This window comes from Patella vulgata, chromosome 8 (assembly GCF_932274485.2).
Source record: "Patella vulgata chromosome 8, xgPatVulg1.2, whole genome shotgun sequence".
Taxonomy (NCBI): Eukaryota; Metazoa; Mollusca; class Gastropoda; family Patellidae; genus Patella; species Patella vulgata.
This window is the reverse complement of record NC_065886.2, coordinates 48,228,753-48,255,317: the sequence shown is the minus strand read 5'-3', so window position 1 is coordinate 48,255,317 and position 26,565 is coordinate 48,228,753. Positions and strand designations below refer to the sequence as shown.

At 37.1% G+C, this 26,565-nt stretch overlaps 1 protein-coding gene across 3 annotated transcripts in view; it reads right to left on the bottom strand.

Moving 5' to 3' along the window:
- The window catches only part of LOC126829629 (uncharacterized), a 390,380-nt gene that overhangs the window by 279,444 nt on the left and 84,371 nt on the right, over nucleotides 1-26,565 (bottom strand). For all 3 annotated transcript variants that reach the window (XR_008788971.1, XM_050559609.2, XM_050559610.2), the window contains exon 3: nucleotides 513-834. Coding sequence is in view for 2 of the 3 variants with exons in the window: in XM_050559609.2 (XP_050415566.2) it covers nucleotides 513-834 (322 nt within the window). In the remaining variant the exon portion in view is untranslated. The remainder of the gene's footprint in view (nucleotides 1-512; nucleotides 835-26,565) is intronic.

The following is a 26,565-nucleotide window of genomic DNA, read 5'->3' as shown; positions in this document are numbered from 1 at the left end:
ACGCCCCGTGACAATCTGCACCGCTTTTAAGCAGATCCTGGTAATGCTTTGGCCCGATTTGGTCCCGTCAGATTTTCACCCGTTTCCCAAAAATAAAAAGGAACTAACCGGTCGTCATTTTCCTAGTAATGATGACGTCATGTCAGCTGTGAACGACTTTTTTTAGGCTGGTGGAAGAAAATTTACCCCATGTCACACAGGTTTTAAAATCTAATGTCGCAATTCTAAAGATCTTATAGACCACCGTATTCGACAGATCAAATTTTCGTCGATGGGGATATTTTCTTATGGACCATCCTACTTATAAGATCACGGTTGTTGAGACGAAGCTAGCTTTTGCTCATTTGACTTAAATGATAACATATTGTGATGAACACAAACACTTGTCTTAGCATATACGTATTTCCCTTGCGTAACAACTATTTTGGTTTTTCTTCTTTTGGCATGTTCTACTATTGCAATTCTATTTCACCCGTAGAATACATAAAAGGTTAAAATTAATATTAACTAACCTGTCTAAGTTGTATTGAATAATTCTGAACGTATTGTATCCTTCGCTGGTTAAACAAGTTCTGTTGTACACTAATTCTCTTTCTGAACAGCGCCCAAAACTACTTTTTGAATATACACTTCTTCCAAGGCGATCACATCGTTTCATATTACGTTCTCGATGCCGCCACAAACTGTTGCCTTCAATAAATATGTCCTGTTTCTGCAACCACTTGACATCGTGTTTCAAATTGATCCACCATGTTTCCGTATTCCATGGTTTCGTCTCTCCCATAACAATGGGGGGTTGCAAAAAGGATGGAAAACGACAGCTACCTTCAACACCTAGCAAATTAGAAAGCAGAAATAAAATAGTGATGCCAAAATATAAGCACATATATAGTAGGTAGTATGTAACCATTTTGACGCAAAATTTCTATGAGTTTTATCATTCATCCACAGACCTTTAAAAGTAGTCACCCAGATTCTTAAAATATTAAACTGGGCTGGTCTTTTACGAGAACATGATAATGACCATATTAATGTGTTATGTTGTTTAAAGTCAGTTTTTACTAAATACACTTGAAACACATTTAATTCAAATCCATTCATAATTAATTGAGGTATATTCATTCAATCCCTGAAAACGATTTAGCCAATAATCGAAAACACTCTTAATCAAACAAAACACCAGCAGCTGCCAGGCAGGATACGCCCACATTTTCGAGAGATGGATAGAGAACAAGCTAAAAAAGAGTGATTTTTCCAACAATCAAGGGCCATAATTCAGGAAATTACAATTCGATATGCGCAAATATCGAAAGGAACCAAGATCTTTGGGTTATTAACGTACATTTCAAGTTTCAACAAAATCGGATAAAAATTGTGACCTCTATAGGGTCCACAACTTTGATATATCATATTTTTACGCTATTTGAGAACGAGGAGCGGCCATTTTGTCTGTCAGTTTTGGCCGATTTTCACGAAATTCGAACTTAGCCGTCCTTAGGGTGTAACGGTGATATAATAATACGTTTTTTTTAAATCGGATAAAAATTATGACCTCTAGAGGGTCCACAAGCTAAAAACGCGATTTTTCGTACAATCAGGGGCCATAATTCAGGACGTTACGGTCCGATATGCGCGAATATCGACAGGAACCAAGATCTTTGGGTTATAAACTTACATTTCAAGTTTCAACAAAATCGGATAAAAATTGTGACCTCTATTGATATACCATATTTTCACGCTATTTGAGAACGAACGGCGGCCATTTTCTCGGTCAGTTTTGGCCGATTTTCACGAAATTCGAACTCAGCCGTCCTTAGGGTTTAACGGTGATATAATAATACGGTTTTTTAATCAGATAAAAATTATGACCTCTATAGGGTCCACAAGCTAAAAAAACGATTTTCGTACAATCAGGGGCCATAATTCCTGAAGTTACGGCCCGATATGCGCGAATATCGAAAGGAACCGAGATCTTTGTGTTATAAACTTACATTTTAAGTTTCAACAAAATCGGATAAACATTGTGATATACCATATTTTTACGCTATTTGAGAACGAAGGGCGGCCATTTTGTCTGACAGTTTTGGGCTGATTTTCACGAAATTTGAACTCAGTCGTCCTTAGGGTGTAACGGTGATATAATAATACGGTTTTTTAAATCGGATAAAAATTATGACCTCTATAGGGTCCACAAGCTAAAAACGCGATTTTTCGTACAATCAGGGGCCATAATTCAGGAATTCGAATATCGAAAGGAACCGAGATCATTGGGTTATAAGCATACATTTCAAGTTTAAACCAAATCGGATAAAAATTGTGACCTCTACAGTGTTCACAAGCTAAAAACTTGTTTTTTTGTACAATCAGGGGTCATAATCCATGAAGTTACAGTCTGATACATGCCAATATCGAAAGGAACCGAGATCTTGGGGTGATAAACCTATATTTCAAGTTTCGTTGAAATCGGATAAAAATTGTGGCCTGTAGACTGTTCACAAACAATTGTGGACGTCCGGAAGGACGGACAGGGGCGACGAAAATATACATCCGCATGGAAATGTGGGCGTATAAGTATAACCAGTGACGTCAGAGTAACCAAATGTTTATTAGGATGTTATTCCTCAACAACTGTATACTATACATCCCAATTGCACAGGGATGTACTCATTGTCGATCCTATCACTGAATTGAACGGACGTATTGTATTGACACAGCGTAGCAACCAAAGATAATTCAACATTACAAGCTAAGCAGAAATTGACTATATATTAAGATTTACTAATATAATAAAGTCGGTGGATTTATTGTTGCAGTAAATAACATCAAACTTTCAATCAAAATCTCAAATTGTTATCTCGAGAAATTTTTGTTTACATAGAATCCAATATGGCGGTTACAAATTATATTGAAAGTCTGTTAAACACACCATCACCCAGCTCTTTTAAAGTTACAAACAGGAGAAGTAGTAATAATAAAATAGAATATAGCTAAGTGGTCATAGTAAAGTGTAAGAATCACACAAAAGCTAGAGCTATAAAAACCCAAACTATCGGCGACGAAATCAAAACCAAATGGGGGAATAAAAGACACTACCGAAATAAAAATACTGAAAAACTGGCCATTGAAAATGCCAGCGATGCAGAAATGGCGTGCAAGATTGGACAAGTAAACGGGGTAGACGTGGCAATTGCCCAACCCCTATCTCCCAGGAGCTGGGTATTATTCATGCCGTCCCATGTGAATACTCAAACGAAGAACTCTTAGAAGATCCTCAATCCAATAGGTATGAAGTTATTAGTGTATATAGGTACAGAATCCCAGATGGCAAAAAATCAGGAACCATACACGTCACCTTTAAAAAAAAGACAGGTCCCGGAAGAAATAAAATTAGGCCATCAGATAAGAACAGTGTACCCGTATATTCCCCATGTCAAAATATGTAGAAACTGTCAAAAGTTTGGACATAACGAATCTCACTGCATTGGTAAATCAATGTGCGAGAAATGTTCAGACTCGCACAGCAGTAATACCTGCTCATCTGAAATATTAAAATGTAATGTGTCGAAAAGGTCACGAGCCAACTGACAAAACTTGCACCAATTCGTTGAAATAAAAGAAATTCTTAGAATTCAATATATTAAGAACAAATTTGTTCAAAATTATTTTTAATGTCATCCAGGGATACACGATAAGGGAGCGTTGAAGGGCAAAATATGTTCACTGTTAAATCAAACTTACTAAGGATAACCCGAAAGAATCACATAATTACTACACCCAAATATGTGTAATCACTTATATAAATAACTCTCAACGGACAAGGACTCTGTAATTAAAGTTATTAAAAAAGTGTAAAAAATAAGTAGCACAGTCCTTAATCAATACCCAGAAAGCTGAATCGGATAAAAAGAAGATAATATCTAACAAACGCTCAACCAATCACCGGCCTAATAAAACCAAGGGAGAGCAGATCCCACGTGAAAAGAAAAAATCCGAAACGAACAGAGAGATAGAGAGAGGGTTAAACGTTCACTCGACACAAACTACGTCATTTCGGGACTAACACATGGTTCAGTTTTATTTCAATAATTCGCTTGTGTGTAGGGGTCTTTTAACAGTGGGGGGGGGAGGAGGACCCGGAAAAAACCCACGAGGTTGGACAGACGATCCTACTCCTTGTCACGTACAACCGGGGAATCGAAACCACGCCAGTTGACTCAATGACAGACCTTATGATACAGCGCACACGTGCTAACCATCTGCCCACCCGAAACGAACAACGGTAATGTGCATACAGGAAACAAAATTAGGTCCAAAGCAGAACGGCCCAAAACTGATTGGGTACATATTTTTGGGGAATGCTCACTAGTCCGTTGGTTCACTAATCCGCGGGTTCATTAGTCCACCGATATCTATTATTAGGTTTGAGTTAGGTTTAAGGTTCACTAGTCCGCGGGTTCATTAGTCCACCGATATCTATTATTAGGGGTAGGGTTTCCGGATTAGGCTTTTTGATACCCATATTTATAGTATAGTATATTTCTTATACCGGTGGGCTAGTAAACCCGCGGACTAGTGAAAGGGGGGTTGTTGCAATGTTTGTGAGTGAACAACTCTCATATCAGTTTATTAGAATTGACGCTGGTGAAGTTGAGGTCATCGGCTTGGAATTAGCTACAACCGACAAACAAAATATGACCGTAGTTAACAATTATAATCCGTGTAAAATCATTGAGGAAGAAGCGTATAAAAAATATATGAACAAATAAAAAGTAAAGATATTATTACACGTCGAGACTTTAACAGTCACCACTTCACTTGGGGCACTACCTTTAATAGTAATGCTGAAGATAAACTGAATAATTTTATCTAGCTCTATTAAATAACGGTGATCCAATATGTATCGGTTCAGGCAACAAACTGGGTGCTACCCAACATGATCTTACCCTAACATCTCCCAGTATAGTTTTAAACTGATTGGGTACACATTTTTGGGGAATGCTCACTAGTCCGTTGGTTCACTAATCCGCGGGTTCATTAGTCCACCGATATCTATTATTAGGTTTGAGTTAGGTTTAAGGTTCACTAGTCCGCGGGTTCATTAGTCCACCGATATCTATTATTAGGTTTGAGTTAGGTTTCCGGATTAGGCTTTTTGATACCCATATTTATAGTATAGCTACATCCTGCCACAGCTTCTTTTTCTTCTCTTGATCTAACCATTTGCTCTCCGGTCTGTTTCAGGATTTTACATGGAGAGTAAATGAAGATCTATGTGGTAGTGACCATTTTCCCATCTTGATAGATAATAATGGTCCCTCTCCGGTTGAAAGACCGCAGAGGTGGAAGTTACATATGACTGATTGGGCTCTTTTTGAATCTTTGTGTCTCTTCTCTTTCAATAAACCATGTTATAATAACGATTGCAAATCCGCACTTAGAGAGCGTGAATGTATCTTAAGACGCAAATCTTCATGGCAAGGATATGTCTCAAGGATCAATTCCCGTACCACTTCCAAATCGGTATGGGATAAGATTCGTAGAATTAAAGGTAAAAGTAGTGCATTATCAGTTAACCATCTACATGTTGACAATACCACCTTAACACAATTTCCTGAAATTGCTAATTCCCTGGCCAGTACAATGTCATTCAATTCATCATCCAATTTCTCCTCTTATGCCTTTCGGGACATTAAACACGAACAGGAGAAAAGGCGACTTCATTTCAAGTCCCGTAATGATGAATGTTATAATGACAAGTTTTCTATTGCTGAACTCCGTGATTCTCTTAAAAGGGCTCTGGATACTGCAACTGGTCCAGATGAAATTCAGTACCAGAAATTAAAACATTTACCTTTTTCTACACTATTAATATTATTAGATCTTTATAACCGGATTTGGGTTGATGGGAATTTCCCCCTTCATGGCGTGAAGCCTAAATAATTCCCATCCCTAAACCGGGGAAAGATCCTACGAATCCTACCAATTATCGTCCGATCGCTTTGACTAGCTGCATTTGCAAAACCATGGAGAGATTGATCAGTCGAAGGCTTGTTTGGTACCTTGAGTCCAACAACCTCATTTACAGACCTCCAATGTGGATTTCGGTCCCAAAGGAGCACTCTTGATCATCTCGTTCGATTTGAAACATTTGTCAGTGATGCTTTCATCCAGAAACAACATTTAGTTGCTATATTTTTTGATCTGGAGAAAGCTTATGATACCACATGGAAATATGGTATCATGCGCGACCTGCATAACCTCGGTCTGCGGGGTCGCTTACCTATCTTCATTAAAAATTTCTTAGAAGATAGGTCGTTTAAGGTACGCTTGGGATCAATATGCTCTGACCCATTTCCCCAGGAAATGGGAGTCCCTCAGGGAAGTATACTATCTCCCACTCTTTTTTTCATCAAGATAAATACCATACCATCGTGCCTTAAACGTGGGGTCGACGGCTCTCTTTATGTTGATGACTTTCAGATGTGTTACGGATCGACAAGTATGCAGACAATCGAACGTCAGTTGCAGCTTTGCTTGAATTCTATTCAACGATGGGCAACTGACAATGGATTTCGATTTTCGAAATCCAAGACAGTTTGTATGCACTTTTGTCAATGAAGAGGTTTAGATCCTGATCCGGAGCTTACACTGGGTGGAAACCCCATTCTAGTTGTAGATGAAACAAAATTCCTGGGTTTGATATTTGATAAGAAATTATCCTTTATCCCCCATATCAAAACCCTCAAGAAGAAATGTCTGAAAGCCCTCAACATATTGAGAGTCTTATCAAACACTGACTGGGGAGCAGACCGTAAGGTCCTGCTCAGATTATATCGAGCATTAATAAGATCTAAACTCGATTATGGGTGTATTGTGTATGGGTCAGCCCGTGAGTCTTATCTCAAAGAGCTCGACACCATACACAACCAAGGACTTAGAATCAGTCTAGGAGCATTCCGAACATCTCATATGCAGAGTTTATACGTCGAGGTGCACGAGACCTCATTGCACGACAAACGTGATAAACTTGCACTGCAGTATGCTACCAAAATTGCATTTCTGCCTCATCATATTTCATTTAACACCATATTTAGACCCTATCATGAAAATCTATATTTACTGAAAACTAATGTTATTCCATCCTTTGGTATTCGCATTCAACCCCTTTTGTCTCAGGCTGGAATCAGTCAAGACAGCATTGCGAATACCCTTTTCTTTGAGACACCACCATGGTCTATATCTCCCCCCAAGATCGATCTCGATCTTACAAAAAACAAAAAGAAAGATACTAGTTCCAGAGCGTTTCAATCTCTCTTCAGGGAGTTAAGGTCTAATATGGTGATTATGCTCCAATTTATACAGATGGTTCCAAAGATGGCAATCGAGTAGCTTCAGCTACTGTCACGCCATCTGAGACCATTACTGTTTGTCTTCCATCCTGCTGCTTCCATCTTTCAGGCTTTGGAGTATATCAAATCCTCTTCATCCTTAAAACTCATTATATTTACTGATTCTTTGTCCTCTTTACCGGCAATAAACAATAAGCAGCTTGTACACCCTTCAGATGTCTGCTACTATTACACGAGTTTAACGGCAAGGACACCGTCTTTTGCTGGCTCCCCAGTTATGTTGATATTAATGGGAATGATCAAGCAGACTTAGCTGCCAAGTCTGCTTTAGATCTTCCCAAGTATATTAGATCTAAATACTACCGTTGCCAGTCAGTACGTCAGCTAAATGTTCAACCGGAGCTATATGATAAAGTACTAACATTTTTAAAAGAGACAAACTTTTATTCTCAATTTTAATTGTATATATTTTATCATGTATATCGTTTTAAATATTTATTTTGTAAAAGATTTGTTATATTTATTTCTAATTATATTTTCTGTGATATTTGTTTTTATTTACATATATACATTCTTTTATGTGATATCGTTTTAATTTGTCTCGTTAGACTCACCATATGTGTGGCGCAATATAGCCCGGTTGGAGCTGACTTGCCATTAAACAACATTTCATTTCATTAAATCCTCCTCATCTTTAAAATACATTATATTTACTGACTCTTTGTCCTCTTTTCAAACAATAAACAATAAACAGATTGTACACCCGTTAGTAGCAGACATTTATCGTCTGCTACTATCACACGAGTTTAACAGCAAGGACAGGTTCCTATAGAACCAACAGGAGGAATGAAGTTGTTTTGTGTCGCTCTCGTATTGGTCATACTTTTTTAACATACATTTTCATATTAAAGCGAGAGCTGGCAGCGGCACTATCGCCTACTCTTATATCGAATTCCATCTGCCAAGGGATCTTTTACGTGCATTCCAATGTATACACAGGACCTCGGTTTTTCGTCTCATCCGAAGGACTATACAGATGTCTTTGTCAGGCCCTCCGTTCTGCACCACTGACAAGGGGAAACCACGTTGGAAAATCCTGGGCCCGGTTCCTAGAAAATTCTTAAAGTAAGCACAAATCATCCTTCACTTTGTCTGACGTAAGAACATTCTCAAGACCATTCTTACGAAAGCACAAGTCAAGTATAAGTCTAAGCACATTGTGACTGGTAAAGTTTACCATAAACTAAGACTACGATGCTCTTTAACGTCATAAAAACAACTTTGATATGCGAATTACGTCTTAAATTTGTCGTCTGCTTCATTGACGTCATATATGATGCATTTGACATGTCCCCTATTCACATATAAAATGTGCCACAAGATAAAAAAAACCCAGACACATCCAAACTAACTGCAGAATAATTGTGAGAGCTCCTGATCTTAAAGTAGCCGGTGTGTTTGTAGCCTATTGTTTACTAATTGGCAAATAAATAAAATGGTTTCAGGGTAGGCCTAGAAGCGAATTTTTCTATAGCATTCTTAATTTGAAATTTCTTCCGGAGAAGGATTTTCTCTGTCTTGTAATTGTCTCTTTGGTATCAAAAGGTGTCGGAAATGCCGTCGAATAACTCTACGGTCAGCATCTTTTTGAAGCAGAAACATATGGAACGGTATCGCTGCCAATATTAAATGCTCTGCGACAATGTCGTTTCCATTGATTATATGTAAAAAGTATGTTGTATTGTGGGCCAAGATTTATACGAATATTGCTTCAAAATTAACAAATCTTTATTCAGCGTATCTGCGCCATTTGCATACCAGTCATGTGACATGTGTTGAATATGGAATGCCGTAATTGACAAATTAGAAGACAATTGAATATGAATTAATACTTAGAGAATACAACACATCTCCTTTTTTTTTGAAAGTTGAAATTTTAAAATAACAAAATGAAAGTATTTTAAACATTGAAACATTGAAATTGAAAATAAGATTTAGTTCATAATGTAATCATTAAATCTTCTTGGTTGTCTTCTAATTCTGTTTGGTCTTTGTCTGATTTCTGGATCTCGAGGTAAGTTTGGTATATCATTTTGCTGTTGAACTTCAGGACGATTTACTGGTGCAGTATCAAAGAATAATCCCGAATTTGTATTATCCAATTTAGGTGCAAGATATTCAGAATTAACAGCTTCATGATTTACTCGAACTAATTTTGAAACGTTGTATTTATCTCCATTAGATAAAGTAGCACAGTAACCATATAGTTTAATAATCTTAAACGGTTTAGTATATCTCATCTCCCCTTTGAAGAAATGACTTGAACGACGAACTCGTACGTAATCACCAACACGTAGTTGTTGTGGGAGTTTGCGATGACGTGTATTATGGTACTTTGCGTATTTATCTTGATAACGTTGAACTTTAGAAATCAGGGCAGGATTTTTCATTGAATGTAGATGAAATTTCGGAATTGTAAGTTGAGTATGTACAGTTCTTCCTCGCATAAGTGTAAAAGGAGTAATACCTGTAGATGTATTAGGTGCAGAATGATAAACTTGTAGACGTTCTTTAGTGTTCCAATTGGCTAAGTTGAATTCCTTCTTTAATCGTTTTATTCATACGTTCAACCAAACCATTGGTTTCAGGATGATATAAAGATGAACGTAAATGCGTAATATTATTCGTTTGTAGAAATTCTTTCATTCGATGAGAAACGAATTGAACACCATTCAGGAATTCCTTCTCTGTAGAAAACGTTAGATAAAAATTCTATAACAACTTCTGTAGTAACTGTAGAACAAAATTTCACTTCAACCCATTTTGAATAAAAATCTACCATAACTATGACGAATTATTGTTGAGCTTCAGCTTTCAGGTAAGGTCCTTGTATGTCCAATGCTAATTTTTGCCAAACACGTGCTGGTAGAGGTATCGGTGTAAGGGGTGCAGTAATAGATTGATAAGGTTTGTCACTTGTATTGCAGTGGGCACAATTTTTAATTACATGGTCAATCATTGTATCCATTGTTGGCCACCAATAAAATTGTCTTATTCTTCTTTTCACTAAAGTCATACCAAAATGTCCTGTATGAGCAATTTGGATGATTCTACCCTGCAAGGCTTTAGGAAGTACGAGTCGATCATGACGAAATAATATTCCATCTCTTGTAGATAATTCATAACGTACTCTATGAAGAACTTTTAACTCTGGTGTAAGTTGGTTGAAATTTGGCCAGTATGTGGAAATATAACTCAAAACATTTTGTAAATCCGAGTCATTAGTACAAGCTTCTTTGAAATCTGTATCTGTAATCATACCATCTGTAATAGTACTTATTTGAGCTATGTACTCCAATTCTGTATCATCTGTAGACTCATCTGTATTATCTTCTAATTCATCTGTCATTGGTAGTCTTGACATACAGTCGGCTAATACGTTTAGTGAACCAGGGGTGTAGGTAGCTGTGTAGTTGTATTCCAACATTCGTGTAGACCATCTATTGATACGCGGACTTGTACGTTCTGAAGAATAACCTCTTGTAGAAAGAATGTAAATTAAAGGTTTATGATCCGTGCGTATTTTGAAATGTCTTCCCCAAAGAAATGTTCGTAATCTCTTTGTAGCCCAGTAACAAGCTAGCATTTCTTTTTCGATTACTGAATACTTCTTTTCGGTATCAGTTAATGTTCGTGAAATAAAAGAAACTATTCTCTCTTGATTTGATACTACTTGTGAAAGTGTAGCTCCGAGACCGTAGTTGCTCGCATCGGTAGTAACGATTGTTTCAACACTTAGTGAACTATCAAAAGAATTTAATGCAATGCGATTACCAATTTCACGCTTAATACACTCAAAAGAATTTTGATGCTGATGTTCCCATGTAAAGGTTTTCTTATCTTTCATCAATTCTCGTAATGGAGCGATTTTTGTAGCAAAATTGTGAACAAATTTTGACATGTATTCACATAGTCCTAGAAATGAACGTAGTTGATCTTTATCTACTGGTGTAGGTGCATTTGTAACTGCAGTAATTAAAGATTCTTTTGGCTGTATACCTTTTGAAGATAATGTGTGACCTAGATGTTCCACGGAAGACACACCTATTTTGCACTTTTCACGTTTAATTGTAAGACCGTGATGACGTAATTTCGATAAAACTGCACGAAGAAGTTTATCGTGCTCATCTTTTGATTTCGCGTGTAGAAAAATATCGTCTTGAAAATATATTATTCCATCCATACCTTTAAAAATTTTATCCATCATTCTTTGAAATAAAGATGATGCTAATGCTAATCCGAAAGGAACTCTAGTGTATCTAAATAAACCTTCGGGTGTAATGAAAGCTGTAATATCTTTAGACTTTTCAGTTAAAGGTATTTGATGATATGCTGAACTTAAATCTAGTGTAGAATAGATAGTTGAACCATTCAGCTGTAAACTTGCAAGCATCTCATGTATATTTAGCATCGGATGACGTTCGACAACTATTTTCGAATTCACATCCCGTAGATCAACACACATTCGTATATTTCCATTAGGCTTTCGTGCAATTACTATAGGAAAAACCCATTGTGATGAAGATATCGGTTCTATAACGCCTGATTTTTGTAGCCTATCCAATTCAGCTTTCAAGGCTGGTCGAACTGAAAATGGAACATTGCCTGCTTGAAATTGTTTTGGTTCTTCATTCTCTTTGCATTTGATTTCATGACTGTAATACTTAGCAGTTGTAGAAGCTTCATCAGAAATCGCTTCAGGAAACTCATCAAGAATGCTGTCATGTGTAGAAGTTTGTAAAACTGGTTGCTGTAGATTTGAATCCAGTATAATGCCTAACTTTGATTGAGTCGGCCATCCCATTACAGATGTACCACGCTCTGTCACGTATATTTTCTCGGATGTAATTCTTCCCTGGTACTGTATATTAGCAATAAAATAACCATTTACTGTAATTGGATTACCACCAAATCCTGTAGGATTAATATCCGATGGTGTGAGTTTAAATGTGTAAAATTTTCAGAATATACTGATTCATTTAATATTGTAAATAAAGAACCAGAAGCTGCCATCAATGTAATTGGTGTACCATTTATGAATGCTGTAAATTTTGGAGACAACTTAACTCCACTTGTAGGCTTAATTGTATTAATGCTGAGAATATATTGAAATTCTTCTTCATTTTCGCCTAATTCATTCACTGTATTTGTACTAAAACATACTTTTTCTACATGCCCGATTCGACTACATTTCTTACATTTCATCTTCAATGCAGGACATGTACGATAGTTGGCTTTATGTTGACTTGAACCGCAACGATAACATACCAATTTCTTATCTGTAGGCCTAGGTACTGTAGGTGTAGGCTTTGGATATTCAGACTTTGTAAATCTTTTTCCTTTTGAATATGTAGTTTTATTTTTACGAACAAAATTTACGTTGCTTTCTGAAGCGTTTGTATCACCACGCATTGTTTTCGCGTCGTTCATAGCTGATTCCATTCTTGTAGAAATACCAATTGCTTTCGTCAAATTCAAATCTTCTTCAACAAGTAAACGTTCGCGTATTTTGTTTGTATGTAATTTCTCTATAAATTGATCAAGGATTGCATCATCAGGATCAATAAATTCGCATGTAGAAGCTAAATCTCGTAATGTTGCAATATATTCTGTAATTGTTTGTTCCTGTAATTGTGAACATTTTCGAAATTTGAATCTTTCTGTACGTATATTTTGCTTAATCTTGAATTCCTTTTCAAGTTTCAAAATAGCTTTTGTAAAGTCATTTGTATCTACTGGATAAGTTCGTAATTCCGGTAATTTGTGATAGCGACGTTGACCTTCCATACCTAAACTATTCAGTAATATAGCGGTTTGACGCTTCGGTGTAAATTCCTCGGTTCCAATTGCTTCTGCATATGTATCGTATAATTTCTTCCATTCATTCCATGCCAAAAAAGTTTGTCCGGGCTTTTTCTAGAAATTTAGGAGGAGGTTCTATCCCAGATAGACTTGTAGTTGTAAAATTTGCGTTTGGAATTCCGCCATTAGCCATTTTGTAATATGACGTAATGAAAATGTATTTGAAGCGAAGTTAATTTTGCAAATATTCGATTTTATCTTGAACGTGGAATGTACTCACGTATTGTAACTTATTCTGTAGAACTTGAAAATCTTGTGGATCCCATCCTCGTCGCCAATGTTGTATTGTGGGCCAAGATTTATACGAATATTGCTTCAAAATTAACAAATCTTTATTCGGCGTATCTGCGCCATTTGCATACCAGTCATGTGACATGTGTTGAATATGGAATGCCGTAATTGACAAATTAGAAGACAATTGAATATGAATTAATACTTAGAGAATACAACAAAGTACAATGTACAAAGTCCTTATACCGATATTGATAAGTGTTAAATGACGAATGTTTTGTGGGAAAATGCTTTTTTTGACGTGTCTACATTTTACATTTCTCTCATTACATTTTACATTTGCGCTCTGCCACATCCCATTTGTCCTTCACGCTTTCTACATAGCAACTTTCGCACAGCATCAACTTGCATATGAAAATGTAGGATATCACGTGACTTATTAACATATATGGAAACCCGGCACAAGCACACTATAAGAATATTCACCGCACGACAAAAGAAATCAAGCTGGCACACCATAAGAAACTATCTAGACGACCGTGCGTAATTTTGAATGTGCCAAGAAATAATTGATAGAGTCAAGCAGCCAAAGAAACATACTTTCAAGTAATTTATAGCACAATAACTGGAAATTCGTTTTAATACCCGTATTTTTATATTTTAAACACCCCCACCCTTTCCGGTTTCTCTATAAAAAAAATGGAGTAGTAAACTTTGACCCATTAAAAAAAACAACAATATATAAGCATTGTGCCCAACAAATAAATAATATATTTAAAGGGAGGACTGACTATACATCTTTTAGTATGGGCATAGAGAATTTTTGATTAAGCCCTGTATCTTTAATTTAGTTTAGTTTAGTCCCCCCCCCTTCCTTCACTTCAACTTTAATCTTATTTTGTAAAGTTAAGCAAATATGAATGTGCCAGAAAATTATTTGCATATTTGAAAAGAGCAATCAGTGATACTTAACATGGTATCTGGGATTTCGTATTTAGACCAGTATTTTTACTTGAATACACCTTTAATAGTGTGATATTTATTGGATTTAAATTATGAAAATACGATTGTACCAGAAATCTATTTACATATTAACATACAGAAATGAATGTGATTTTCACTAATATGTAACATGATACCTGAAATTTCGTATTTGGACATTGCACAGTCCCCCCGTGATCATCATAAAGTGCCATTCAAAGTGTCAAGGTGAGTAAATTTTTATTGTGTGCTAGGCTGATTTCCTGTTATAGTGTCGTGAATATCCTTGTTCTGGCTTATAGTGTGCCAGGTTTCCGTATATGTTAATAAGTCACGTGATATCCTACATTTGCATATGTAAGTTGATGCTGTGCGAAACATGCTATGTAGAATGCGTGAAGGACAAATGGGATGTGGCAGAGAGCAAAAGTATATTAACACTTAACATTTGACATTTAACTCTTGCCTTAGAGGTATTTTGACTTTATCATTACCGGTATTATGACTTTGTACATTGTACTTTTTACATATAATCAATAGAAAAGACATAGTAGCAGAGCATTTATTGGCAGCGATACCCTTCCATAGAAACAGACTTAAGGTTGGTAAGCAAGCCGTATACCTTGCTTGGGACTAGTGCTTAGATTGACTATGTTTAAGAACAAAGTTGTGCTTAAGTTTTTTCTTGGAACGCATAATAACGTTCTTGTACTTACAATGAAGTCTACTTAAAATCTAAGCACAAAAACGTTCTTAAGAATTTTCTAGGGACACAAAATAAGGTAAGTTTACTTAAATGCAAAGTCTACTTAAAATCTAAGCACAAAAACGCTCTTAAGAATTTTCTAGGGACACAAAATAAGGTAAGTTTACTTAAATGCAAAGTCTACTTAAATCTAAGCACAAGAACGTGCTTTAGAATTTTCTAGGAATCGGGCCCAGATGAGCTTTCTCGAAGAATGCAGAGATCGAAGTTCCTTTGACAGTTAAGCACATTTTGATTGAGTGCAAGCATCTCAAAGATATAAGATCGCAATTTTACCGTTATCAGTCATTACATCATATGTTTGCCCAACCGGGTTTATATAACAACATTTTAGACTTTTTAAAAGAGACCATTTCCTTTTTGTCTTTAAAAATTTGTATACATAAAAGATTGATTTTATTTTTAATTTTACTTACTGTGATATTGTTTTTATTTATGCATATCATTTTCTCTGTTATATAATTTAGCCTCGAAATAATCACCATATGTTTGGCGCAATATTGCCCGGTTGGAGCTGACGTGCCATTAAACAACATTTCATTTCATTTATTTACAGTATTATTTAGGTTTTGACATATATCTATTTTAGTGAGAAAAAACATGAAGATGCTTTGTTTCAATTCAAATATTTGTTAGGAATTTAGCCCCAAATCTAATCTGAATTAAAAGTCTACATATATATTAGTAGAAATAATGTTTTGGGAGAGCTTATATGCTTACATTGTCAAAAGCGGAAATGGACGTTTTTGATTTTTGTCTTAATAATGAGTTATTGCTGCACCAATCCTCAGACATTCAGCAATTCGTCGTGGTATGCTCCTAATCAATCTTCCAATCACGATTTGGGCAATCTGACCGACTCCTCTTGCAGTGCCACGGCCAATTCTTGCAGTGTTGTCGGTTGACGTCGACGAACACGTCCCCCGATCATGTCCCAGACATGCTCTATGGGGAAAGGTCAGGACTCATGGCTGGCCAAGACATATGGGCAATATGGTGACGCTGGGGGTAGGCATTCGCGACACGAGCGCGTTAGGCACGGGCATTATCATCTTGAAAGATGAAACGTCGACCTGCACGTCGAGGATAGGGCAGAACTATCGGTGCCAGGATGTGGTCACGGTAGTACACATCAGTGACCCTTCCTTGAACAATATGCAAGTCCGTTCTGTCAGTCATGGTGATTCCTCCCCACACCATAACAGACCCGCGCCCGAATCTGTCGTGTTGTCTGACGTTAACATGACGCTCATTTACACGCCTCCAAACGCGAGTACGCCTATCGGTGAAATCCAGAGTAAATCTGGACTCATCTGAGAACATTACACAATTCCATATGCGCGAATATCGAAAGGAACCAAGATCTTTGGGTTATAAACATGCATTTAAAGTTTCATCAAAATCAGATGAAACTTGTGACATCTAGAGTGTCCACAGGCTAAAAACGTGATTTTTCGTACATTCAGTGGCCATAATCCATGCAGTTATACATGCCAATATCGAAAGGAACCGAGATTTTTGGGAGATAGACCTATATTTCCTGTTTCGTTAAAATTGGATAAAAATTGTGACCTGTAAAGTGTCCACAAACAAATTGTGGACGGACGGACAGGGGCCACTGCATAATACGTCCACGTGAAAAAGTGGGCGTATAAAAATGCGAACTGTTTTTATTTTTGTATAGTCCAACAGCAGTGTCTATATATATAATCTTGTCAAAGTTCTATGATCCGTAGCAGCTGGTCATCGTTGGTTATTATTATTATTATTATTATTATTTTTTTAATATTTGGTTTGTCTTTATTTTGTTTTGTAGTTCCACAACATTGTCTATAAAAATAAGCTTGTCAAGTACGATGACAATTACCGTAGCAACAATAGTAAATATCACGTCTCAAGAAAGTACAGCAATTTACGAGTTATTTGTATTCCGTTCTATCAACACGGGTTTACTTTACCTGATATAACACATATTAATCGCTGATTTATCGGTGTATCATACAAAGCCCAGATAACTTAACAGAAAGTGTTAATGAAGAACTATCAAACATGAATCAATTCTTTAAGTGCCCGCTTACACGATGACAGGCCAATATAAATGTGGAGCCGAAATCGTATGTGTTCAATTTATTAGGATATTAGTCGGGTGATTATCGCCAAGTACTTAAAAGTTTTATCAGTATCATTGCAGATTGCAACAAATCGACCCACAAATGGTAATTTAGAAAACCCAGGAAAAATAGTCTTATACAAAAAAATCCGTTTTATGTATTAGGAACGTGTAAATATTCTTCCAACAAACAATGTTACCAGACTCGCTTAGAATGCACATTATGAAGTAAAATATCACAATTTTCTTACAGCGAATGTCCCCAACCCACGGACAGTCGTATCAATAGGCATTTATCATTTGTTTCTGTAAACTAAGTGGTGGGTCTGTTGTGTGCTTTTGTATTTTCAATGATTAAGAACCAATAAAGCTAATACAGTATACCGATTTCCACGTAGTACGTCAGTCCGATAATAAAACATCCCCTTATACCATGCGTTTTGCAGATAGTTAACTACCCGTAAGTCTGTTGAAGGTCTGTAAATCCGTCCGTTATTCTGGTCGTTTCTCGCAATCCACATAATTTAAGTTTTGCAAATATTTCACTGTTGACTTGTTAAGTACCCGTAAATTTTAGTTTAGACGTATTTTATTGCATCGACACAAGGATTTAACAAAAGTACTAACAACTTATAAACGTCTTCTCCTTATAACATATTAATTAATAAGAATATTTGAAATAAAATATGACAACCCATTCTTCCCCCATTACATTTTGATAGACGGTCTGCTGAAGGACTTATAACTGTCCGTAATTCTGATCGTTCCTAAGCAGTCCACATATGTGATAGAACTGGTTAACACGTTCCAAATATAATTTTAACACAGAGATCATTGCTACGATAGATGCGTAATCGAGGTTTCAACAAACGGAAGTGACGAACGCAAAAGGAAAACACAAGTTATCCTTCTAGATAAGTGACTGAAGTGACGAGTGATAACAGATACACGGGCGAATTTCTGCTCACTAATAATTCCTTCGAAGACCAAAAGTTGTTATATGAGACTGTGAGAGGATATCTGACAATTCAAAACAGAAATTGACTGTCACTAGAAAAGAGAAAACGAAAAAAAGAGAAAACGAAAAAAAGAGAAAACGAAAAAGTACAGAAAAAGTCCGTGCATTACCATATTTTTATTAAGTATAGAATGAATAAAAACAAGTGAATGTACGGACTATTTCTTTTTTTTCTCGTGTTCACTTATCTAGTGACATTCAATTACTTTTTTGAGTAACTCTGGTGGTGTACAATCAATCAATCAAAACAAAATTTGTGTTTAGCTCAAACAATACTTCGATAATATTCCTAATGTACTTTAAAGGTGATGTGGATTCTTTTAGTGTTTATTTTCGTCAAATAGATGTGTCGTCAAACGTGACTTGAAGATGTCTAGAGCTTTTGATTCTTTCATGTCTTAGGGTACATAATTCAAGAGAAATGGAGCTGAAAAGTGAAAAGGTCGTTTCGTCTGTTGGAATTTGACAGCAGAAATACTAATAATGACTTGTTCTGTGATCTTGAGGTCCTGCTGAATTCGTATGGAGTAAGTAGATCATGAATATATTGTGGCGCTTGATTATAGGGTGCTTTAAAATTCAGTAACAGTATTTTGAATTTGATTCGTTGATTTATGGGCAACCACTGACGGGTTCTTAATGGTGGTTTAATTGATCTCATTTCCTGGTTCCAGTGACGAGTCGATCTGGAGCACTTTGTACATATTGAAGCTTCTGTAGCTGCCCCTGTGATAAACCACACAACAAAGCATTATGGTAATCCGGCCTTTGAAGAGATCAAAGCATGAGCGAGGACTTTTAGATTTTCACACGTTAGGTACTACTTTATCTTTGTTAGTTTCTACATCTGGTAAAAAAACGAAAAACAGATAGTTTTAATGTACGTCTCAAATGATAGTGTGGAAACGATGATGGCCCCAATGTTCTTTGCTTTGTTGGTTAAAAGAAATCCCCAGCAATCGAAAGGCTACTCTTTTTTTACTTTGTTGAGTTGTTGTTTGGTACCGATATAAGGGACTCCAGTCTTGTCTTGGTTTAACTTTAAAAAATGAAGAGTCATCTAGTTGTGAATTTCATCTAAACAGCTCTCAACATCCTGTGCAATTGCTGTTTCTGATGAATGGTCAAAGCTGATGTATAACTGTGTGTCGTCTGCGAACAAGTGGAAACTAAATCAATATTTCAGGGTTATTGTATTAAGTGGTCCCGTGAATATTATAAATACGACCGGCCCCTAGACTTATCCTTGGTGCATTCCACAGACCATTGAAACAAAGTTCGAAGAAGTTCCATTAATACACAAAGCTTGCTTTCTGTTGGTTAAGTAAGACTAGAACCTGTTGAACACATTGTTGCGCAAACCAATTTCAACACATGGTATGTCTACTATGGCATTGTTTGTAAGCCGATTGAAGAGGATTATTAAGAGCCCTCAGATTAATATGCACGTTAAGACGTAACACACATTTCTCAATGAATTTTGATATGCGGCTCAGTAACTCGTAGGACTGGAGTTCGTTATCAGATCGGTATTTAATGATGGTTTCTTGATTAGGGGTTTCATTATGGCTTTCTTCAGGCCACTTAAAAAGACGCCTCTAGAAGGAAAGCATCCAAGTTGTCTTTTAGAAGCCATATTGAAGTGTAAATTCTGCTCGCAGATTAGAATGGGAATTTTATTAGACAGACATTGGGTTTGATCAATAAGGGAGTTCAAGGTGATGATGCAATCTCTAATTTGCCAAAAATTGTTTTTACTAAGATATGTCGCAAATTTATGGGCAAGATCGGCTGACGATTCATGATCTGGTAGAGTTTGTGCTTTCTTTGAGTTCAGTAACTCATTTCATAAATTAATAGATAAACCCGACCTCGACAAGGTGCGTTCAGCCTTTCTCCTGACTTTACTGACATCCCGAATTATATCTCAGAACCAGGGTCATGGACATCAATAATGTTTTTAATGAGCTGATTATAATTATTGATAAGTTCTTCGAGGTTTCCGTAAATTTATTTGTACTGATATTTCTGAATTTTCTGTGGTGGTGCAAAGTGGTGAAGTATTCTGTGGTTTGAACGGCATGATAAAGTGGACAGCAGAATGATCACTGAGCTGTGGGCCAATTACAATAGCTTGAGCGATGACGGATTCATCGACCTTCGTCAGTAGAAGATCTAGGGTGTGGCCAAGACTCCCACGCTGTATATAAAACCCCAAGGATCAATTGACTCTAGAACACTGTGTTTTTATAACTATGTTCATAGATCAAACATTAGGAGTTATAATATCTGCAGTTTGAGTTTAACAAGCCTAGCACCCAGACCTAACGGCTGAAACACTACATATTGTCTCTAAGCCGAGGAAGCTGTAGGTATGATGTTCCCCTCGGAACTCCGAATGATGTCTTAAAGGAAATTTAACCTCGCCCTTTCTTATAGATGTATCAGCTATTAGGGCGGAACAATTACCATATTTGGGTGTTTTGTATGGGCACCGTTTTACGTCAACATTATAATATTTAATTGGACTAATTTGTTTGTGAACACTCTATAGGTCACAATTTTTATCCAAATTTGACAAAACTTGAAAGATAGGCCCATTATGTCGTTAGTATGTTTATTCCATTTTTAAACGCCTACATTTTCATGTGGACATATTATGCCGTCGCCCCTATCCGTCCGTCCACAATTTGTTTGTGGACACTCTACAGGTCACAATTTTTATCCGAATTTGACGAAACTTGAAATATAGGCCTATTATCTCTCAAAGAACTCGGTTCCTTTCAATATTTGCATGTATCGGAACATAACTTCATGACCCCCTGATTGTTCGAAAAATGACGTTTTAGCTTGTTTAACTTGAAATGCGTGTTTATAACCCAAAGACCTTGGTTCCTTTCGATATTTGCGCATATCGGATCATAACTTATTATGGTCCCTGATAATACAGGTCACAATTATTATCTGATTTAAATAAAAACGTTCGAATATAGCACAGTTACAAGGTAATGTCTGTTGAGTTCGAATTTCGTTAAAATTGCGGGCCAAATGGCCGCTCCTTGTACGCAAAGGTTGTGGACCCTCTGGAGGTCCCAATTTTGGATATATCACAAAAATCTTGGTTCTTTTCGATAATCGCGCGCGCATATCCAAACATACCTTCCTGGACTGTGGCCCCTGATTTTTCGAAAAAGCGCATGTTTAGCTCGCGGACTCGCTAGAAGTCACGATTTGTATTTAATTTTTAAAAAAAGGTTTTAATATATCACCATTACACATCAATGAAATTTAAGTTCAAATTTCGTTAAAATCTGACCCAAACCCGGACAAAATGGCCGCTCCTTGTACGTAAATAGTGTAAAAGTGTGTAATACCATATATTTACATTATTTGCGTACGACGGGCGGTCATTGTGTCCGGCAGTTTTTGGTACGATTTTCACGAAATTCGAACTCAGCCATTATTTAGGGTATATATTTGACATATTCAAACGGGTTTTTAAATTGGATAAAAATTGTACAATCTAGGGCCATAATTTAGAAAGTTACGATCCGATATGCGCGAATATCGACAGGAGCCAATATCATCAAAATCGGATCATCTAGAGGGTCTACAATTTTGATATACCATATTTTCCCACTATTTGCGTACGAGGGTCGGCCATTTTGTCCGGCAGTTTTGTTCCGATTTTCACAAATTCGAACTCAACCGTCATTACGGTGATATATTCGAACAGTTTTTTTTAAATCGGGTAATAATTGTGACACGATCTTCGGGTTATAAACATGTATTTCAAGTTTCATCAAAATCAGATGAAAATTGTGACCCCTAGAATATTCACAAGCTAAAACCATGATTTTTCGTACACTCAGTGGCCATAATACATGAAGTTTCGATCCGATACATGCCAATATCGATCTTTTGGAGATAAACCTGTATTTCAAGTTTCGTCAAAATCGGATAAGAATTGTGGACGGATGGAGGGGCGACGACAATATACGTCCACATGAAAATGTGGGCGTATAAAAACGTTTGAATATATCACCGTTACACCGTAATGTCAAGTTCGAATTTCGTAAAAATCTGACCCAAACCTCCGGACAATCTAAAGATTCTGGCTCCTTTCGATATTTGGGCATATCGGACCGTAACTTCCTGGATTATGGTCCCTGATTATACGAAAAATCAAGTTTTTACCTTGTAGACCCTCTAGAGGTCACAATTTTCATTCTATTTTCACAAACGTTTAAATGTAAAATCGTGACACCCTAATGGCGGTTGAGTTCGAATTTCATGAAAATCGGGGCAAAACTGCCTGACAAAATGGCCGCTCTTTGTACGCAAATTGTGTAAAGGTATGTAAAACGAAGGTTGTTTAAATATATCACCATTCCACCATAATGAAAGTTGAATTCGAATTTCGGAAAATCGAAACGAAACTGCCCGAAAAAATGGCCACTCTTTGTACACAAATTGTGTAAAGGTATGTAAAACAAAGGTTGTGGACCCTCTAGAGGTCCCAATTTTTATCCTATTTTGATGAAACTTAAACATACATTATGCAAGAGCTAAATCTGCCTATTGCAGGTCTTTCTTTAGGCCTGAAATGTTATCTAAATTATCAATTAGACATTAATTTTCCAATTTCCTGTTTGACTTCCATTCATAATTTAATCATAAAAAGGATAATCGAGACTATGTTTGTTTTTTTTATCTTACTGACTTTAGTAATGATGATCGAGGCTAGGCCGAAAATTCAATCTCCAAAATCTCGGTTCAGAGTGGATATTTTCAGCAAATTCCTTTTACATTATCTAGTTTTTAACTATTATAGTGAAAACTGACAGCTGTTTATTATCTAATCTCCCATAATGTATCTTTAAAATATGTGTTTATGTTTCAAAGATCTCAGCCCCTTTCCATATTTGCGCACTTCAGACCATAATTAAATGTATCATCGTTACACCCTCATGAAAATCAGAGCGAAACTGCCCGACAAAATGGCCGTTCCTTGTATGCAAATAATGTAAAAGTATGTAATACAGAGGTTGTGAACCCTCTAAAAGTCACAATTTTTATCCAATTTTGATGAAACTTAAAATATATCTTTATATCCTAAGTATCTCAGTCCCTTTCGATATTCGCGCATTTCAGACCAAAACGTCCTGGATTATGGCCGCGTTTCAGCTCACGAGTTAATTTATTCCAGGTCTAATGTTTAGAATATTTGCGCATTTAGTGGGGTCATCATCAGCGACTAGTCGAACATTTAATGTCATCAGAATGCCATTTATATAAATTTTAAAAAAAAGTAGGGGAACGAGTCCCGTGCTCCGCGCAAGGGAATGGTTTGGGCGGAAAAGGAGACACCACCAATAACAATAGACTGTTTTCCCCTTTATATAGTTGTGAAACCTTTGAAAGATGCCTCCTCGTATCTCTTCAGCTTGAAGCTTGTGGGGATTCCGGTGTTGGCCGAGAAAGTTCGTCTGGATTTTCCGGCGTGGTGTAGGACGGAGTCGAAAAACCGAGGTCCCGTGTACACATTGGCGTGCACGTAAAAGAACCTTTGACGGTTGGAATTCGATATAAGAGTAGACCGTAGCGGCGTTGTCCGGGCAAAATTTGCCTCATAGACCCGAAGACCAACCTTAGGTGAATGACGCGATTCAAAAAAATAAAGTAAACTAGAACTGCGATGCAGTAATGATGATTTTCACCGGTGCCACGTTAACATTGAACTTATGTCACCTCCGGTGCCACGTTACCCGTAAACTCATTTCACTTCCGGTACCAATGAAGCAATTAAACAGATTTCCACATTAGCATTGCACACGTGTTATAAAATGGACGCAGAATCAACCAAATCCAGCAATATCAATACATTTAAACATTTGTTACCATGTGTTAGATATGTCAAAAAGTGATTCTGACAAAATTTGTTACTAACTTACCGCTAACTTAGCTGACTATCTAATGTGATATTAAAATGCGAAAAAAATCTTAAAAACTGATCCTGATAAAATTGGTTAGATGTCGACAAGGGAAGACGTTAGAAGCAATTTGTGGACATCTATACAACCGTATTGATCCAATCTGTATGTCACTTGGAATCAAATATCATAATTTTAAACGAATAATAAATATAACGCACCAAAAAAAAATAAATATCGTTTTGAAGGCTAAAAATAGTTTTTGCCAAAATGACATTACTTTCGGTGATAATGAAAATGTTAAATTAGTTCTACGAGATCAGAAATGGCATAAGGCATCACATGGTGAAGATTTTATAAAAATCGAATAATAATTGACACTTTTATAGACCAAAAACCTTGAAAATTGACTTGTAGTAAATCGTCTATTTCTCTGCAACCGTACAAGTTAGAAACCATTTTGCGATATCTATATGTTCGCATGGGTTCATTCTATTTGTTCATTGTAAGCAAATATCTCAATTGTAAACAAATTACAAATGTGACTCAGATGAATAAACTAGAGTTGTCGAAATGACGCCATTAGGCATCACTTGGTAAAAAAAATATCGAAAATCTGACTATAATTAACTCCTTTACAGACGAAATAACTTGAAAGGTGACTCAGGAAAAATTGTCTATTTTTCGGCAACTGCTAATATACTATTCAAAAAAAGTAGGGGATATTTGATTTTTAAGTGTTATTAAAGTCACCTAATGAAACTGACGAAGAAACAAATGACAAAATGAAATGAAGTTCACATTCATCGATTTATTCCAAATGATCGTTAGACTAAGTAAGGCACAGACTGACCATTATAAGGGTAAAATGATACCCGGGGTCAAACAGCAAAGTTACCACAGCATCACAACCAAGTCAGTAACGGGTAAATCCTCCTCTGTTTGCCAAACAAGCATTGATCCGACGTGGCATACTCCTAATGAGACGTCTAAGGTCATTTTGGTCCAGATTGTCTCATTCCTGTTGCAACGCAGCAGCAAGTTCTTGGACATTGGCAGGACGTTGTTGACGTTGACGTAACCTCTGTCCAAGCATGTCCCAGACATGCTCGATGGGGGAGAGGTCGGCCAAGGTAATGTGGTGATGTTCTGTTGTTGGAGGTAACCTGTAACGATCCTGGCCCTGTGACATCTTGCGTTGTCATCCTGGAAGATGAAACGGCGGCCATGACGTCGTGCGAACGGCACAACATGGACTGCCAAGATGTTGTCCCGGTAGTACTGGCCTGTAACACGCCCTGCAACAACATGTAAAGCCGTTCTTCCAGCAACAGTGATGCCTCCCCACACCATAACAGAACCACCCCCAAATCGATCATGTCTGATGACGTTAACGTCTTGAAAGCGCTCGTTTCGACGACGCCACACCCTCCTACGTCTGTCCAAAAAATCAACAGTGAACCTTGACTCATCTGAAAACATCACATTGCTCCAGCGTCGATTATCCCAGTGTTGACGATCCCTACACCAACGACGTCTTGCCTGAATGTGATGATCTCTCAAACAAGGGATCACGCGAGGACGTCGGGCGCGAAGGTGACCCCTATGCAGTCGATTCCGAATCGTCTGGCCACTCAATCTCACACCAGTGTCTGTTTGAAGACGAGCGCTGATCTGATTTGCTGTGATGACACGATTTCTCAAGGCCAAGGTACGGATAAATCGATCCTGGGCTTGAGTTGTCGCCCTTGGTCGACCTGAGCGTGGTCTGTCCTGTACAGATTGTGTATCACGGTATCTGGACCATAGCCTGCTTATGACAGACTGAGAAACATTCATCGTCCGCGCCACAACCGCCTGTGTTGTGCCGATCTGTAGCATGCCAAGGGCACGTAACCTTTCATTTTGGGTAAGCCGACGCATATCAAAATTTGTTTTCTGGTCACTAAAACAATTAAACTGATGTTTCCACCCTGGAATTCAATGCCACAATGACTGTAACATTCAAAGTCAGAGTCGTGCAAATCTTGGGTTGGACCCCCATGATGATCCCAAGCATCACCTGCATTCCATGCGGTAGCTATTGGTGCGTTTGGGCGTCACATGTAACTGGAAATGTTTCTTCTGTTAGGTTCTATAGTGACTTTTTTCGTAGTCATTTGCATATTTTAGTATTATGCCCCCAAAATCAAATATCCCCTACTTTTTTTGAATAGTATATTACAAATTAATTTTGACATATATAGTCTTCGTTG